This window comes from Pecten maximus, chromosome 19, assembly GCF_902652985.1.
Source record: "Pecten maximus chromosome 19, xPecMax1.1, whole genome shotgun sequence".
Taxonomy (NCBI): domain Eukaryota; kingdom Metazoa; phylum Mollusca; class Bivalvia; order Pectinida; family Pectinidae; genus Pecten; species Pecten maximus.
In genome coordinates this window covers 11,397,468-11,414,404 of record NC_047033.1, presented here as the reverse complement: position 1 = coordinate 11,414,404, position 16,937 = coordinate 11,397,468, and the positions used below count along the sequence as shown (strand labels likewise).

The window sequence follows — 16,937 nt, the reverse complement described above, 5'->3', positions numbered from 1 at the left end:
TTTTTGACTATTTCAATAATTTCTTTTTTTTCAATATCAAATTTATGTGCTTAAAAGGCATGCAGAGTGATCAGCAGGATAAAGAAAACCTTGGATATGATATGTTTGGGGAGAAACATGCGTCTTGTACTTACGTAGAACACATATGTAAGCTGTGGACCTCGCTGTACCAGCCTTATTGGAAACCTCAACCCAGTACTCTCCTTCATCTTCTGGATACGCATCTTTAATAATGAAGGCACTAGTGGTTTCGGTGACGATAATCTCAATGTCTTCGCTCGATTTCAATGGCTCGCCATCAAGGAACCATGTGACCTTTGGCGCGGGACGTGCTGTAAAGACGACTTCCAAATGAAGAACATTGTTTTCCATAATAGTGATGTCGGTGAGTGATGTTGTGAATCGTGGACTCTGGACTTCCTCAGTCTCCAAAGTTTCCACTTTCTTGGCAACCTCTAAGGAAATTTCCTGTACTTGAACTGTGGTCTTGGTTTCTGGTTTCACTTCTGGAACCATTTCGATTTCCACTGTTTGTGTGGCCTCTTTGACAATTTCTGTTTTAGTGACAATGGTCTCGCTGGTTGCTTTGGAAACCTGAAATTCAATCTCTACTGGTAAAGTTTCCTCAACAACTGGAATTTTGACTTCAGAAACCTCAGTTTTTTCCACAGTTTCTTCTTGGACAGAAACTTTCGTCTGCACAACTGTAGTCTTTGTGGGTGTAACCTCAATTACTTCAACTTCAAGTGGAGTTGACTTCTCCTCCTTGACCTCAGTCACTATGGACACATCTTCAGGTGCCAAGGTGTCTTCAGCTGGTGCCGTCTCTGTTTCTTTGGGTTCTTCTTTCGATAGAGTAGCGCCAACATCCTCAACATCAAAAGTTTTTGGTTCTTCCGGTTGAATGGCATCTACAATTCCAGTTTCTTCTTCTGTTAGAATTTCTTCAGCAGGAGCTGTTTTAGTCTCGGTAGGGACGTCTTTGGATGGTGTTACACCAACGATCTCAACTTCTGAAGTTGTTGGCTCCTCCATATGGGTGAAATCCAAACTTCCAGTCTCCTCCTCGGATACAGTTTCCTCAGTAGTTGGTACTTGACTTTCTCGTCTTGTTTCGACAACAGCAGTACCGACCTCAGTTGTGACCTCGGATGATGTGGTTGTCTCCTCTGTTGCCATAGTAACATCTTCAGTCTCCTCAGGCTTGAGAGATTCCTCAGCTGTTGGCGCTGTGGTAGGCTGCATCGGCTTTTTGGTAACATCTTAAAATAGAGAAATTTGCAGTTCGAATGAGAACTCTAGAAGAAATGAATGCCTCCAAAGTTAATATTTCCATTATTGCTTTTAATCAAGCTTCCCTACACATTCCATGTATATTACCCTTTCAACAGAAGTCATGGGACTTTTATTTACATCATCGAAATGTCAATTATATGTATACATTTAGTAAGGCGTGGAAGTTTGAAAATGATATAGGTTCCGACTTTCGTAGATAATTTTCCATACAAGTTACGTCAATATGTGGTGCCATGTTAAATATCTTCTAAAAAAATTGAAAATGTGGGATATATGTTTAAACATTTACAGACTTACCGTGAACATGGAGGTAGGCAGTGGACTTGATAGAGCCTTTATCGGTGATAACCTCCACACAGTATTCACCTTCATCCTCGGGAATGACGTCATGGAACAGAAGAACACTGTGGTGTTCTTTGGTGACGATTTCCATCTCTTTAGACGGCTCAATTTCCTCGCCATCCAGGGACCAGACAACCTTTTCAGGTTCTCCGGTGTACTTCACGTCAAATCGGATCGTCGTGTGTTCAGTTACGTGCATATCATTGAGCTGAGACACAAAAGTGGGGATATCCTCCTCTTCAATGGTCGTGGTGATGACCTCTGTGACCTCGGTTACCTCTGTGATCTCTTGTGAAGTAGCCTCCTGTATTGGGGCTTCTTCTTTTTCAGCAGGTTTGACTAAGTCTGTAAACCGCAACATATGTATGTATAGGTTATATGAAATGATCAACCACAGAAGTATCATGAATGAAATGTATTAAAACATCTTTTTATGAAAGGATACTCAACTAAAACAAATAATGAATAAATGATATTGACAGGGTGAAGTATTTTACTTTACAGTATATCTTATAATATGATATCAATATATCATAAACTCAGTCCTTGACTTTATCTAATCTTTAAATTACTGTAAACGTACTTATTTCGGCACACTCAATCCGAATTAAAAAAGCATACTGGGTATTTCTAAAGCAATACGTCCCCTACCAGCCCCAACAAAAAAGTATCAGGGACCTTCGACCTCGACCCAAAATCACTGAAACTCAAACTTGTCAGAAATATAATATTATCCTTGTGTGAAGTTTGATCACCCTCCCCCCCCCCCCCCCCCCCCCCTCTTCAAAAGTTTGGCACTGCTCTAGTTTAGTGGAATCCTAACTTAGCGCAATGCTTTAGTTCTTCAGCATGGAAATCGCTAACATAAAGTATATAGCTAAAATATGTACGTTTGCAGTATACAATTATTATCAGCAAACAAGTCTGCTTCAAGACAATCTCTTACAGATCTGATAAAGTATGACGTATTTAGAATGACAGGTGGGAACTTCAATGTAAGTGGTTGTTTTGAAATGCGACGCAAATTTATGGAGATAAGAATTTCAGATATATCCAAATAAATATTTTATATTAACAAGCAGATCTCCTGAGATAAAAAAAAATCTTCATACTTTTTGTGAAATTTCAGGATCACTTTTGATTTTAAGAAATTCAATGAATACCGAACAAGGGAACTGATGGCACCTCTGATAACTGGGGTTTTGTATGAAAGTTTCAACATCATTACATGAAAATAACAAAAAAATTATGAAGAATCAATTTAAAAAAAAGATTTTTTAACAAAAATAAAAACTTCTTTTCCGAAGCTAAATAGCACGAGAACATGGAGAAATTATTTGCTGCTTTGAAATGAGATGACTTGATATTTGAATGCATGGTCTTGACATTTCATAAGAAAACTCTATAAAATTATACCAAACTAAGTACAAATTTGACCTCTCCAGTTGGTTGAACAATACCTGTTCAAATCAACCAGATTCGGACGAAAGTTTGGACAGAGTTGACTCGGATATCCCACAACCATGCAATAAAGAAGTCGAAAAAGTTGAGAGAAATCTTGGTCTTGACATGTCTACAACAAACTCCAGATATGAAACCAAACTCAGAATAAATATTCCATCATCTTGATTGGTTTAGCACAAATAGTGTAGACCAATCAGAGATAGCTTTGAGTTTGGACGGAGTTGAATCTGAGATCCCATGACCAGCCAGACGTAGGCGATAATTGTAGAGAATATACTTGGTCTTGACATGTCTGCAGCTAACTCCGAAAAAAAACCAAACTCGAGAGGAAAACATTCACTACTCTAATTGGCTGAACAGTATTTGTAAAGACCAATCAGACAGCCTAGAGTTTGGTCGGAGTTGACTTCTGATATCCCAGGACCAGGCCAGTAAAGTAGATAAACATTGACCTGATACGTGGAGATATGCCGATGTTGTTGCCTTGCCAACAGGGTTGGTGACCTCCACAAAATATTGACCCTCGTCCTCTGGGAAGACTTCGTGCAGTACAAGGATGCTTTCATGTTTCTGTGTTGTTATCTCAATGTCATGAGATGGCAATAGCTGTTCGTTTTCCAAAAACCAGACAACCTCTGGAGTCGGGGTACCGGTGAAGCTAACCTCAAACCTCACAGAAGTGCCCTCCGCTACCTGCATGTCTGAGAGAGGTACAACGAACACAGGGACTTCTTCATGAGGTACTGCGACCTCTGAAACCTCCGAAACCTCAACATCATCCTCGGTAGTTTCAGCAACACTTTCGACTGATTCTATTTCTGTTGTTGTGACAGATTCAGTTGTAATAGTAACAGGTTTGGTCTCCTCCAGTTTTGGTTCTTGTGTAATAGGAACCACATCCTCTGTCGTAGGTAACTCATCCTGTGTGGTCTTTGTGACGCTCTCAACAGGAGAAACAGCTTTAGGCTGCAAAACCTCTGTTGTGACCTCTGCAGGCTTCGATTCCTCTGGTTGTGGTTCTTGTGTAATTGGAACCAAATCCTCTGTCGTAGGTAACTCATCCTGTGTGGTCTCTGTGACGCTCTCGACTGGAGAAACAGCTTTAGGCTGTAAAGTCTCTGTTGTAACCTCTGAAGGCTTCGATTCCTCTGGTTGTGGTTCTTGTGTAATAGGAACCACATCCTCTGTCACGGGTACCTCATCCTGTTTTGTCTCTGTGACGCTCTCGACAGGAGAAACAGCTTTAGGCTGAACAGCCTCTATGGTGACCTCTGAAGGCTTCGATTCCTCTGGTTGTGGTTCTTGTGTAATTGGAACCACATCCTCTGTCCTAGGTAACTCATCCTCAGTGGTCTCTGTGACGCTCTCGACAGGAGAAACAGCTTTAGGGCTGAACAGCCTCTATGGTGACCTCTGAAGGCTTCGATTCCTCTGGTTGTGGTTCTTGTGTAATTGGAACCACATCCTCTGTCGTAGGTAACTCATCCTGTGTGGTCTCTGTGACGCTCTCTACTGGAGAAACAGCTTTAGGCTGAACAGCCTCTGTTGTGACCTCTGTAGGCTTCGATTCCTCTGGTTGTGGTTCTTGTGTAATTGGAACCACATCCTCTGTCCTAGGTAACTCATCCTGTGTGGTCTCTGTGACGCTCTCTACTGGAGAAACAGCTGTAGGGCTGAACAGCCTCTATGGTGACCTCTGTAGGCTTCGATTCTTCTGGTTGTGGTTCTTGTGTAAATTGGAACCACATCCTCTGTCGTAGGTAACTCATCCTGTGTGGTCTCTGTGACGCTCTCTACTGGAGAAACAGCTTTAGGCTGAACAGCCTCTATGGTGACCTCTGTAGGCTTCGATTCCTCTGGTTGTGGTTCTAGTGAAATTGGAACCACATCCTCTGTCGTAGGTAACTCATCCTCAGTGTGGTCTCTGTGACGCTCTCGACAGGAGAAACAGCTTTAGGCTGTAAAGCCTCTGTTGTCACCTCTGCAGACTTTGATTCCTCTGGTTGTGGTTCTTGTGTAAATTGGAACCACATCCTCTGTCGTAGGTAACTCATCCTGTGTGGTCTCTGTGACGCTCTCTACTGGAGAAACAGCTTTAGGGCTGAACAGCCTCTATGGTGACCTCTGTAGGCTTCGATTCTTCCGGTTGTGGTTCTTGTGAAATTGGAACCACATCTTCTGATGTAGGTACCTCTTCATGTGTTGTCTCCGTGATACTCTCCACTGGAGAAGTAGCTGATGGCTGAACAGCTTCTACCGTGATATCTAGAGATGTAGTTTCCTCAGGTTGAAGTTCTTGTACGATTGGAATCACTTCTTCGGATGCAGGAATCACTTCTTGTGTGCTTTCAATGACACTCTCTACTGGTGCTACAGCTGTGGGCTGAACAGCCTCTGCTGTAACATCTAGAGGCTTAGCTTCCTCGGGCTGTGGCTCCTGTGTGATTGGTGCAACTTCCTCGGTCTCCTCTACCTCTGCAGTTTCCACTGTGCCAGCCTGAATTTCAACTTCCTGTGTTTGAGCTGGTTCTTCCTTTGCTTCCAGAATCTCAATTTCCATCTTCTCTTTGACTTTCTGAATCTGCTCCTCAAACTCTTTAGCAACAGTTGATATTTCAGAGTCAGAGTCAATGTGGGGCTTTGGGGAGGCGGCCTCAATGGATGACAAGAAGGAGTCTGATGCTTCCTCAGTGTCCGGTACATACTCATAAGCTGTAAAGGAGGAGAGCTCGGGAGTCAGAGGGATGAATCAAACATGTGTGATAAAGAATGGGTTAGTCAGGTGGGTATGTGACTTTACAAATTTATGTATTAGTACAAAAATCAAGATTCGTTTTCTTGAGAGGGACAAAATCTGCAAGCCTACTCAAAATATTGAGTAATATCAATTCCACAAGTCAACAAATCTCGATTAATCTTGAAGAAGAGAATGATGCGTTTGGCAACAGTAATTTATCATACGGACATGCTTTTGAAGATTAATGGATTTGTCGATATGTAAATAAATATTAAACATATTTTAGCTAGGATTGCAAATTTAATCTATTGTCACCATCAATATCAAAGAATAAGATAATATGCCACTATTTTCATTCAAATATTGTACTAAAGTTTTAGCTATTAACCAATAGACTTTTTTCAATAACTTTTCGAAAATGACGTAAATACATGTTTTCTTACAAATGTACTGGTTGGTAACGGAATGCGTAAGATATCCACACCATAAACAGACAATTCGGGGAATTTTCACCATGGATTGCTAAGATTTTACAAACAAAAGGAGGAAATATCGGAGAAACTTTCGTCAAAGAATGCTGAAGAATATCAAAACTACTAGGATCAAACATGGAATTGTTCAAAATGTCACACCCTAATCAACACACGCAAACAGGGAATTCAACTACAACCGATTACATTAGATCACGTAGACTGCTGTCATCTGGAGATATACAAGTATTCAAGTACAATGATTTGAGCTTCCTTTTAAAAATGCTATGTTGACACAAACTTATATATGCATGGCATATCAACATATGTACAAATGAAGATTTGCAGAAATTACTCACATTCGACCTCCAGATAGCCACGTGTAATAGCCTTTCCATATTTGTTGAGGGCAATACAAGTGTACTCCCCTGCATCCTGGGGGAACACCTCCACGATAAGAAGAGTACATGCGCCACTCTCTGTATTATATGTCAGTTTGAAATCTTGATTCTCTGTAATCGGTTTGTCATCATGGAACCAGGAGATCTCCGGCATAGGATGACCTTCGACCTCACAACGGAATTTGGCCTCTTCCCCGTCCATGACCTTGAGAGAGGTCAAACCCCATGTAAAATCAGGGGCAAGGTCACCGTCTGGGATCTCAATATCGGAAAACACTTCTCTTGTAGTGGTTGCCTCTGGTACCGTGATTTTTTCCTCTTTTGTGTGTTCTTCAGTCACAATTATTTTTGTAACCTCTTTGACATGCTCAGGCATCTGCAGAGTAAGTTCGATTTCTTCTTGAGGTTGTTCCGTCAACTGAAACGTGACTTCCTCAGTGGTAGTATCTCCAAGGTCGGATACTTGGAAGGTGACTTCCTCCGTTGTGTTAGTAATGGTTTCCGACTCCTGGGATTCCTGTACCAAGGCTGTCTCCTGGTCATCACTTATCTGGAGTGTGAGCTCAACCTCCTCACCTGGAGTTTCCTCTACCTGGACTGATGTTTCCTCAGGTGTAGATTCCTCTATTTCTGCGATTTGGAAAGTGAAGCTCTGTGGTTCCTCCGATACCTCCTCAGTTGTGGTAACTTCTTCAATGAGACTTGTTTCTGTCTCGCCACCAAGTTGGATCGTCATTTCATATTCCTCCTCGGGAATGCCCTCAATCTGAAGAGTAACTTCCTCAGTGGTTGTGTCATCAACAGTGGAGATTTCCTGGGTATATATTTCCTCTGTTCTAGAAGTTCGTCTCTGTGTAACTTCCTCAAGGACAACATTGTCCGTTGACAGGTCAATACTGAACTCCACTTCCTCCCCAGGTGTCTCTTCGGTGTCCATGACGGCCACTTTTTCCTCTTCCTGTTGCAGAACAGGGAGTTGGAATACCTCTGTTGTTTCCATAGAAACTTGTTCGACAGGGACGGTGGTGTCAGATTCTGGTACTTCCATCTCTTGATCAATTACAGTCATCATAACGACTTCTTCGGATGGTTTATCTTCTATCTCCAGCATCACTTCCTCTGTGGACGAATCTGTGACTGATGGAAGTTGAAACACAAATTCTTCCTGAATATTTTCTGATTTTTCTGTAGATCTTGTCTCTTCGATTTCAGAAATTGTAGAGTCAGAGATGTGAAGTGTGAGTTCAACAGCCTCATCTGGTTGATCCTCAACTTGCAGTGTAACCTCCTCTGTCTGAGTATCCATAACTTCTGGCAGATGGATGACTTCTTTGATTTCTTCCTTGACCACTTCGACATCATGTAAGACTTCCTCTACTTCAGGAGCAGACTGTTCGGTCTGCTCTATCTGTAGGGTGAGTTGCACTTCCTCCATGGGTTGATTTTCCACATTAATGACCATCTCCTCTTGGTAACTATCCTCGACTTGTGGAATTTCAAAAGTAACTTCTTTGACCGATTTCGTTTCTTCGGTTTCAGTAATAGTTGTCACCTCTGGCAGTTGTTCTGAAATATCAATATCAATCTGAATCAATTCGTCTGGCTCCTCTGGTTCACGGATGATCTCAATAGTTTCACGCTGAGAAATTTCTAGAAAATCTTCTGGGGCCTCTGTTTCTGATTCTGGTTCCTTCACGTGTTCGATGATGGCACGTTCTGTAACCTCTATTGGTTGCAGAGGAGCTGGTGTTTCTGCTTCCAGTTGAGTGACCTGAATTGTCTCGCGCTCTGTTGTTATAACAGGCTGGGTAGGTGCATCAATCTCCACCTCAAACACCTGTTCTTCTGGTACATGTTCTTCAAGAGCCTCAACTTCTTTAGGAGTTGTCTCTTCAGTTGAGCTGAGAGAAAACGTGACTTCCTCTAGAGGTTGTCCCTTAAGGTCAAAGGTGACTTCCTCTATATGAGTTTCCTCGGTCCTGGTAACTTCCTCAGTGACAACATCTTCAGGTTGGTCACTTAGTTGGAAAGTTATTTCTTCTTGGTGAGTTTCCTGTGTGACTTCTTTTACATCCTCAACAGGCTCATCCTTTTGTATGTCAATGGAAAATGTTACTTCCTCTTTAGGTTGTCCTTTGAGGTCAAATGTGAACTCCTCTAAATGAGTTTCCTGTGAATCGATTATATCAGTTTTTTGAACCTCAGTTTCTGTGACAAAGGTTTCAATGTCATGTTTTGTTTCCTCAGTAACAGGGATTGATATCTCTATGGTTTCCACATGTGTATCCTCAATAGGTTTGTCCTCAACAGGTTTTTCATCAGTTGGTGCTTCTTTGATGGGAGTTTCTAAGACAGGTTCTTCTTTTACATGTGCTTCTGGTACTGGACTTTCCTCGACAGGAGTCTCCTCAACATGTGCTTCTTCAACTGGACTTTCCTCGACAGGAGTCTCTTCAACAGGTGCTTCTACAACTGGACTTTCCTCAACAGGAGTTTCCTCAAGAGGTGCTTCTACAACTGGACTTTCCTCGACAGGAGTCTCTTCAACAGGTGCTTCTACAACTGGACTTTCCTCGACAGGAGTCTCTTCAACAGGTGCTTCTACAACTGGACTTTCCTCGACAGGAGTCTCTTCAACAGGTGCTTCTTCAACTGGACTTTCCTCGACAGGAGTCTCCTCAACAGGTGCTTCTTCAACTGGGGTCTCTTGCATGGGAAATTCAATGGGAGTTTCCTGCTTAGGTTTCTCTTCCTTAGGAATATCTTCCTCAACAACTGGCTCTACTTTCTTATCCATTTCAAATGTTGGTCTGATTTCTTCAATTTGTTCTTCTGTAGGGCGAGGCATGTCTTTTGGTTCTGCGCCATCAACAACATCAAACTCTACCTCACTCTTTCCCTTGAACGGGATGTGTATTTCATGAGGTTTTTGGACCATGAATTTCTCCTGAATCTTGACTTCGTACTTCTGCACGGATGTCCGTCTTTCCTGTTGAGTCTGGGTGGTGATCGTTTTCTCCGTCTTTGTAACTGTCTGTTGTTCTGGTAGATTTATCTCAAACTGTACCTCCTGTGGTTTAACATCATGAACAATCTCTATAGTTTCTGAATGCCTTTCCTCTGATTCAGATACCTCTGGTTCTTGAGGGATGTCGTGGATTTCCTTTGTGACAATACGTGTTGTTTCTGATACAACATCTTCAGTTGGACGTGGTTTGAACCTCAAAAAGGTGAAGAGGTTTTGGTTCCTCTTGCGATGACATCACCATTGAGGTCTTGTGGAACTCCCCACCTTCTACAATATTTGGATAACTCCCTACGTCAACAATTTCTTGAGTAGTCTTTGTTGTTGTGTATGTGGTTGTCTCCGTCGTAACAGACGACGTCGACATTGGCTGTTGCTGTTGTGGAAATCCAATCTGAATTTCAAACTGAGTTGTTGGTTCTGTGGTTACAATGGTATCTTGCTGAGTTACTATGGGAACTGGATGAGTTACTATTGGTTGTGCCATGACGGAAACTGACTGAGGCTGTTGCTGTGTTGGTGCTTGATGATCAAGTTCAATAGACTCTTTGAATCGTGTTTCCTCAGTTACATCAATAGGACTTTCTCTTTGTGGTTCTTGCTGTATGTGCAGCTTTGTTGTGTGGATATCACGGGATATTTCCTCTGGTTTAGGGACCTGCTGGACCTCAATTGTCATGCGATGGGATTCATGTTCAGGAATGTCTTCCTCAGGGGCTGCAAGAACAAGACGGGTCAAATTGAGGATAGGAAGGCAGCAAGCAAGGATTACTCGGAGAATTGGACAAAATCACGCATTTCATAATCAAAACCTGCTCATCAATGATCAATTTCTAAACACAATTTTACATTAAGATATAACTTTATGAGCTGTTATCTAGATAAAATATACTTCGCATTAGATATTTTATAGAATACTTTCTATACATTGAAAGAAACTGCATATTTATCATATACAGTATATAGATTATCTTTAAATGTTCAGCAATTTCATTCATATGCACTAAATATATATATATTAAAAATAAATCAGGAAGTTTGATAATTTCATTCATTTCATACACGATATATATTTTCATGTTTGTAAAGAAATCAAACATATTTTTTTAGAAATCAAAATAAATAATACCAAGTAGTGTTAAAAAAAGAAATTTGGTCAATAAATCATAAATATCATAAATATGATTTATAAAGTGACGAAATATCAAAAAATAGTTTACAGTATATATTTATAAAAAGTAATTGAAGTTTTGGAAACAATTTTCTGAGCTTTTGTTTACCATACACTGCAGGAAAATTACTTTTACAAACAGGAAGATGGAACAGGAAAAACCAGGAAGTTCAATTTTTTCAAACATCCTTGATACTCAAATCATGCACAGAAAGCAAATATGCATCTACAGCGGTTGAGACGTACCAACGACTGTGAGGCGACAGGTTGTAATCGTCTCGCCGTAACGATTTCGGGCGGAACAAGTGTATTCGCCCTCATCCTCCGGGAATACCTCCACAATGACTAGAGTACTCTCCCCTGTATTGAAATTGATGCTGATCTGAAAGTCAGTAGATGGTTTCAGTTCATGACCATCGTGGAACCACTTGACCTTTGGTTGTGGGGTCCCACGAAAGTGGACAAGGAACTCAACCCGTTCCCCATCACGAACAATTTTGGGCTGTAAAAGTTCTGTGAAAACTGGTGGATTCCTCATTTCCTCTGGAAGCTCATCCTCGCTAGCACTGGGACCTGTTTCATCTTCAGACACTGGGTACCTTGAAGTCTCTGGGTGGAACTGCTTGGGGCGTTCCTCTCGTGGCAGATTGAACTCCACCTTTTTCTTAGCTGGAAAAAAAAAGGTAAGGAAGATTGGGGATAAGACAGGGATAAAATCAATGGAAAGACAAGGACAGGTAGGGACGGACAAATGTACAGACAAGGACGGAACAGGAAGTAAAAAAGGACAAACAAAGCCTTAGGAACAAGTCTGGCACAAAAACGCTGGTCACCTCTGTAGATATGGGTTAAAAGTCAAAGGTGAAAAGGCAGTGACCTTCAGATCACATGGGGACATCACACAGCAAAGCAGACTGACAGTAAAACAAAACGCCATTGAAAGCATAATCGATTCTTTATTGACAGCACAAATTTATTAATTAGTTATGTTGAGATGAGAATGATAATACAAAAAAATGCAGAAATTAAGACATGAAGCATGAAATGTGACAACATTTATGATAAGCGGCTTGTACACCAAAGCATTAAGAACATAAAAGACCATCAACGTACTTCACAGGGGGACATATGTATGTACATGTTTACACATATACAGGTCGATACAACAAATAACACATACACATTTCATGTCATACTACCTCCAACCCCTATACACAAACGTGGTTCAACCCAAAACAATAAAGGATGACTCCACTTTGTGAATGGAGGTGGAGACTAAAATATTAGATATTATTAGAAATTGATACTGTCCAGTTTTATAATCAATCAAATTCATTTGCAAAAATGAGTAAAGTGCGCCGTAATCATTTTTAACCTAAAATATTTTAGTTGGTTTCAGAATTACCACCTTTTACATACGGAAATCAAGAATACTATCTTCATAAGTGTAATTTCTGGAATATTAATTTGACTAGAGAAGTAATAAGCTATTAACATATCTGATTAAATGGAAATGTTGCTTTGAACACAACAAAATGAATATCTGCAAATACACGGACAATGAACTTCCAAATTTTCACTTTCTCGACATGCGAGAAATTCCTAAACCTGGAAAACTAACCCTGACCATGTTATCAAACAGACTTGATAGTATACAATGTAAACACTTACGTGTGACATGTAGGGTAGTCTTACATGTGACTACACCACGGTCGTTCTCGGCCACACAGATATAGTCCTGGGAATCCGACGGTACAACCTTCGTGATGACCAACGTGGAAGTGGTTCGCTCGTCCACAATCTGGATACGTGGTGAAGGCATAAGACGAATCTCGTTTACATACCATGTGACCTTTGGCCTGGGTTCACCAACGACCTCAACTTCAAGTCTGAAATAAACCAATAGGAACTGAGAAATTTTGTCGGGGCCAATTCTAAAACATTAATCCAGAATAAGTCAGTCTGTGCTACGTATCATGAATTTGAAAACTTAATAAAATCAAGCATATTTTTTTTTTCTAAGATTCTTTTCAAAGTTTTGATAATTGTATTTTCTAAGCCAAACATGTTTGAGTATTGCTAAAGAATGTGTAATAAATTACTTAGTTTTACATTATTCAGTCTTACCGTGCAGTCTGATCTTCCTCTACATCCAGGACAGGATTTAGGGGACGTACAAACTCGGGTGATTTTTCAATCTTAGTCACATACTTCTCTTCAATGACAGTGACATCCTCCTTGTCCGGTTCTTCTGGCATGGCTGAAGTAAGTTTTCACAAATTCAACAAATGCTGCTATTGATCCCTCATACATGTAAATAGCAGTGAAACAAAGTCGTTGATGATATTGATTTACTAAATTAATTTAAACGTGGTATTTTTTACCAATGCAATTTTTGAAATTTCTATTTATGTGAGAATGCAGTATTTCACCAAGACTTACTTCCTGGAAGCATATAACATCAACATTGCTACTTGATCAGTCATCACTATGGCATACAAGACCTTGCACGACCTTGAAATAATTTGTCTGTACAAAGTATCAGTACTAACATGTATTAGTTGTCAATCTGTTAAAATGTACCATATTTATCCTACAATAAGTGTGGCCATCAACTAACCTGTTGCTACTGTATATAACCAATGCTATTTTGTATTCCCCTTGGCCAGGTACAATATACATAACAATATATGTTCTTGAAAATCAACTACATCAGCATTTCAAAACATTATGAAAACAACAGAACACTGACAGAGATTTGTAAGTATCAGACAAAATGGCCGACTTACTGTGAACAAGAAGGGTTGCTGTGGTAACAGCCTCTCCAAAGGGGTTTACTGCTCTACAAGCGTACTCCCCAGCATCCTCTGGGAAAACTTCAGGTATGTACAGGGTACAAACGCCAGTGTTCTCATCTTGAGTCATCTTAAAGTCGGCACTAGGCGTGATCTCTTGTCGCTCACGGTACCATGTGACTGTCGGGAAGGGTGTGCCCTCAACGCGACAAGTCATGGTAACCTCCTCCCCATCTGGAATCATCTGGGGCTCAAGGAGCTCCACAAACTCTGGTGGGATTTCTGTCACTTCTTGTGCTTCCTCTAGTGTAAACTGACTGACGACTTCCTCCTTCTGTGGAGGTTTCTCCTCGCCAATCACAGAGTCCTCTTTGTCGACTTGTTCATCAACAGGCTTCCCTTCTACCTGTGGTATTTGGAACTTTCTGGTGACAGCCTTGGGCTGCAGAACGGCTTCAGAAACTTCTGTGCGTTTCTCCTCAGGCTTAGGAGCAGGTTTACGTTCCACGGTAACCTTAACAGTTCTTTCTGGAGATTCGGGAGCTCTCTCCGGTTCCAAAGGTACCTTCTTCTCCCGTTCAATTATTTGCGGTTTTGTCATTTGTTCTGTTACCTCCTCCACAGCTTCCTCCATGGGTTCTTCTGGTCTCTTCACTTCAGTTACTTCCATCTTAACTGGTTTTTCACGTGGTGGCGACACTGGTGGTTCTTCTTTCACCAGCGGCTCTGGTTTGGGTCGGTCAATAAACTACAAAGAAAAATTATTAAATCAACATATTGGGTACATGTAAATGAATAAGTGAACTGAAAATAACATCAAGAGCTGACATGAAATATTTCTTTTTTTTTCATCTTAAAAAAAGAGGTTTATGTCAAAAAACGAAAAATGTGAAATTGTAGAATAATGACACCGTCCTTTTGTCATTGACTTTTGATAATGACCTTGACCTGATTTGACGACCTTGAAAATATCTAAAATGTTTTTGCTGACCTTAACAGTGATCTGTAGATAAGCACCTTGACATTAGACATCATCTGTTGTTTTTGTTGACTTTGAAATAAACACTCACCTGCGGTACTACTTCAGTTTCCATGGGTGCAGCATCGACAGAGTCTTCGGGTGAGAGAACGGTGAGGTAGGCGCGGGTGCTCGCCTCGCCAGCAGGGTTGGAGGCCACACACACATACTCTCCCTCGTCCTCTGGAAACACCTCCACAATGAGAAGATGTATGTCCCCAGTATCGGGGTTGTACGACACCACATACTCCTCGTCGTGGTCAATGTTCTTTCCGTTGTGGAAGAAAGAAACCTGAGGTGGGGGTTTCCCTACCACCTTGCATGGAATCTTGACTTCATCTCCGTCATAAGTCTCCATAGAAGGCAACACCTCAACAAATCGCGGGGGCATCAGCTCCTCTGATGGGGAAGGCTCCAAGGAGATTGTATCTTCTGGTTTTTTCAGTACGACTGGCAATTCTTTCGTCACTGGTTCTGAAATGTGAAGAAATTAACAATGACATCTACCTGAGAATGATTAACAAGAAACAGAGTTTTCATCATTGTCATATTAACTGATTCCCTTAAACTGCAATAATTTGTTTTTTGTCCAAAGGTATGGTTTTCTTTTAATTTGGAACAAATTCAAAGCAAAGGGATGCTACTATGCACCGGTGGTTGTTATTGAAAAAGTATGATTTAATTAACCAATAGTTTTAATCCTTGGAACTGACCTTGTACATAGAGGGTTGTGCTGGACATGACCTCTCCGAGCTCCGAGACGGCCCGACAGGTATATTCGCCGGTATCCTCTGGGCCAACTTCTATGATGAGGAGAACACTGTTTCCTTCCTCTGTTGTCATTTCATAATGTGGCGATGGACGGATCTCCATTCCGTTTACAAACCAGGTGACAAGGGGAGGTGGATAGCTGTCAACTTTACATTGTAACCTACAAAACATGGTTTGAACATCATAATACCATCATACACAGGCATTTCTTAATAAAGAGAACTTTGCCTTATTAACATAAAATGTTGGTAATTCTTACATTTTCAAACCATTTTTAATATAAACCAAATGTTGGTTATTCTTAATCCCTAATGAATGTTTTGTTATTCTATTAAAGAAATGAAAAGTACCTTTGAAAAGAGCAAAATCATTTTATATAAAAGTTATGATTTATAATGTAAAAAAAATGAAGAAGAAAATATTCTATTGAAGATTTAATTTTAAAGATACCTTTAGCATCAGAAAGGAAGCATATCGTTAACAAAGTTTAGTACTAGAGATTTTTTATGGAAATGTAAATGTTGAGGTAGACATAATTCGACAATAAAATGTCGCCAACCTTGCTATTCCACGTTCCCGGACATAGATTTCAGGCTCCATTGGTTCCACGAGCTCCGGCTTGATCATCTCGGTGACATAGCGTTCCTCCCGAGTGACCATGGTTGTGGTCTCTTTGATGGTCAGTGTCTCGGAGTCCGTAGGTGGCATGGACACGTACTGGGTCTTACCTGCAGGAAAAGATATTAGCATTTAAGTCAACAATGCACATATCCAACAAATTTAGGCAATTTGTATAGCTTCTACAAAGAATTGTATCTTTTATGACTTCCTGTGGTTGTATTAATTCTCACCTCTAACAGTCAGTGTGGTTCTACAGGTGACCTCGCCCATCTCATTCTCGACCTTGAGAATGTAGTCGCCCGAATCCTCCTCCTGGACATTGATGATAATGAGGACGATAGCATTGTCTTCCTGTACCATCTGTCTTCGCTCGCTGGGCACGATCTGGATGCCCTTAGTATACCACTGATACTTCGGTGGCGGATAAGCATTGATAGATGCATACAGTCTGAAAACGTAAATATCGTTGTCAAGAATCTTTTGAACTGATATTGAAATATTTATTATGACTACAAAATGTTTCATGAAAGGGTAGTCTTTGTGTCTGAAGTGTAGTACTAAAGTTGAAAGGAGGTGCCCACAGATGATAAAGTCTATCAGATGTTATGGTGTCTGGAATTTCGGAGCTAATAATGTCAGGTTTGATATACGGATTACATCCTGGGATCTGTGAAGTGTCAAGGTATTTAAGATGTCTTTGTCGGTGGTGACTTACATCCGGGGATCTGTGAAGTGTCAAGGTATTTAAGATGTCTTTGTCGGTAGTGACTTATATCCTGGGATCTCTGAAGTGTTGAGATATTTAACATGTCTTTGTCGGTAGTGA

General features: G+C 40.8%; 1 protein-coding gene across 1 annotated transcript in view; it reads right to left on the bottom strand.

Moving 5' to 3' along the window:
- The window catches only part of LOC117317403 (titin-like), a 197,260-nt gene that overhangs the window by 63,934 nt on the left and 116,389 nt on the right, over nt 1-16,937 (bottom strand). The window contains 15 exon segments of the mRNA XM_033872214.1: nt 135-1,262; nt 1,594-1,983; nt 3,555-4,503; nt 4,846-5,053; nt 5,205-5,814; nt 6,669-9,937; nt 9,939-10,452; nt 11,153-11,575; nt 12,578-12,795; nt 13,034-13,166; nt 13,696-14,449; nt 14,772-15,193; nt 15,433-15,650; nt 16,050-16,218; nt 16,342-16,559. Of these exon segments, the coding sequence (XP_033728105.1) occupies nt 135-1,262; nt 1,594-1,983; nt 3,555-4,503; nt 4,846-5,053; nt 5,205-5,814; nt 6,669-9,937; nt 9,939-10,452; nt 11,153-11,575; nt 12,578-12,795; nt 13,034-13,166; nt 13,696-14,449; nt 14,772-15,193; nt 15,433-15,650; nt 16,050-16,218; nt 16,342-16,559 (9,623 nt within the window).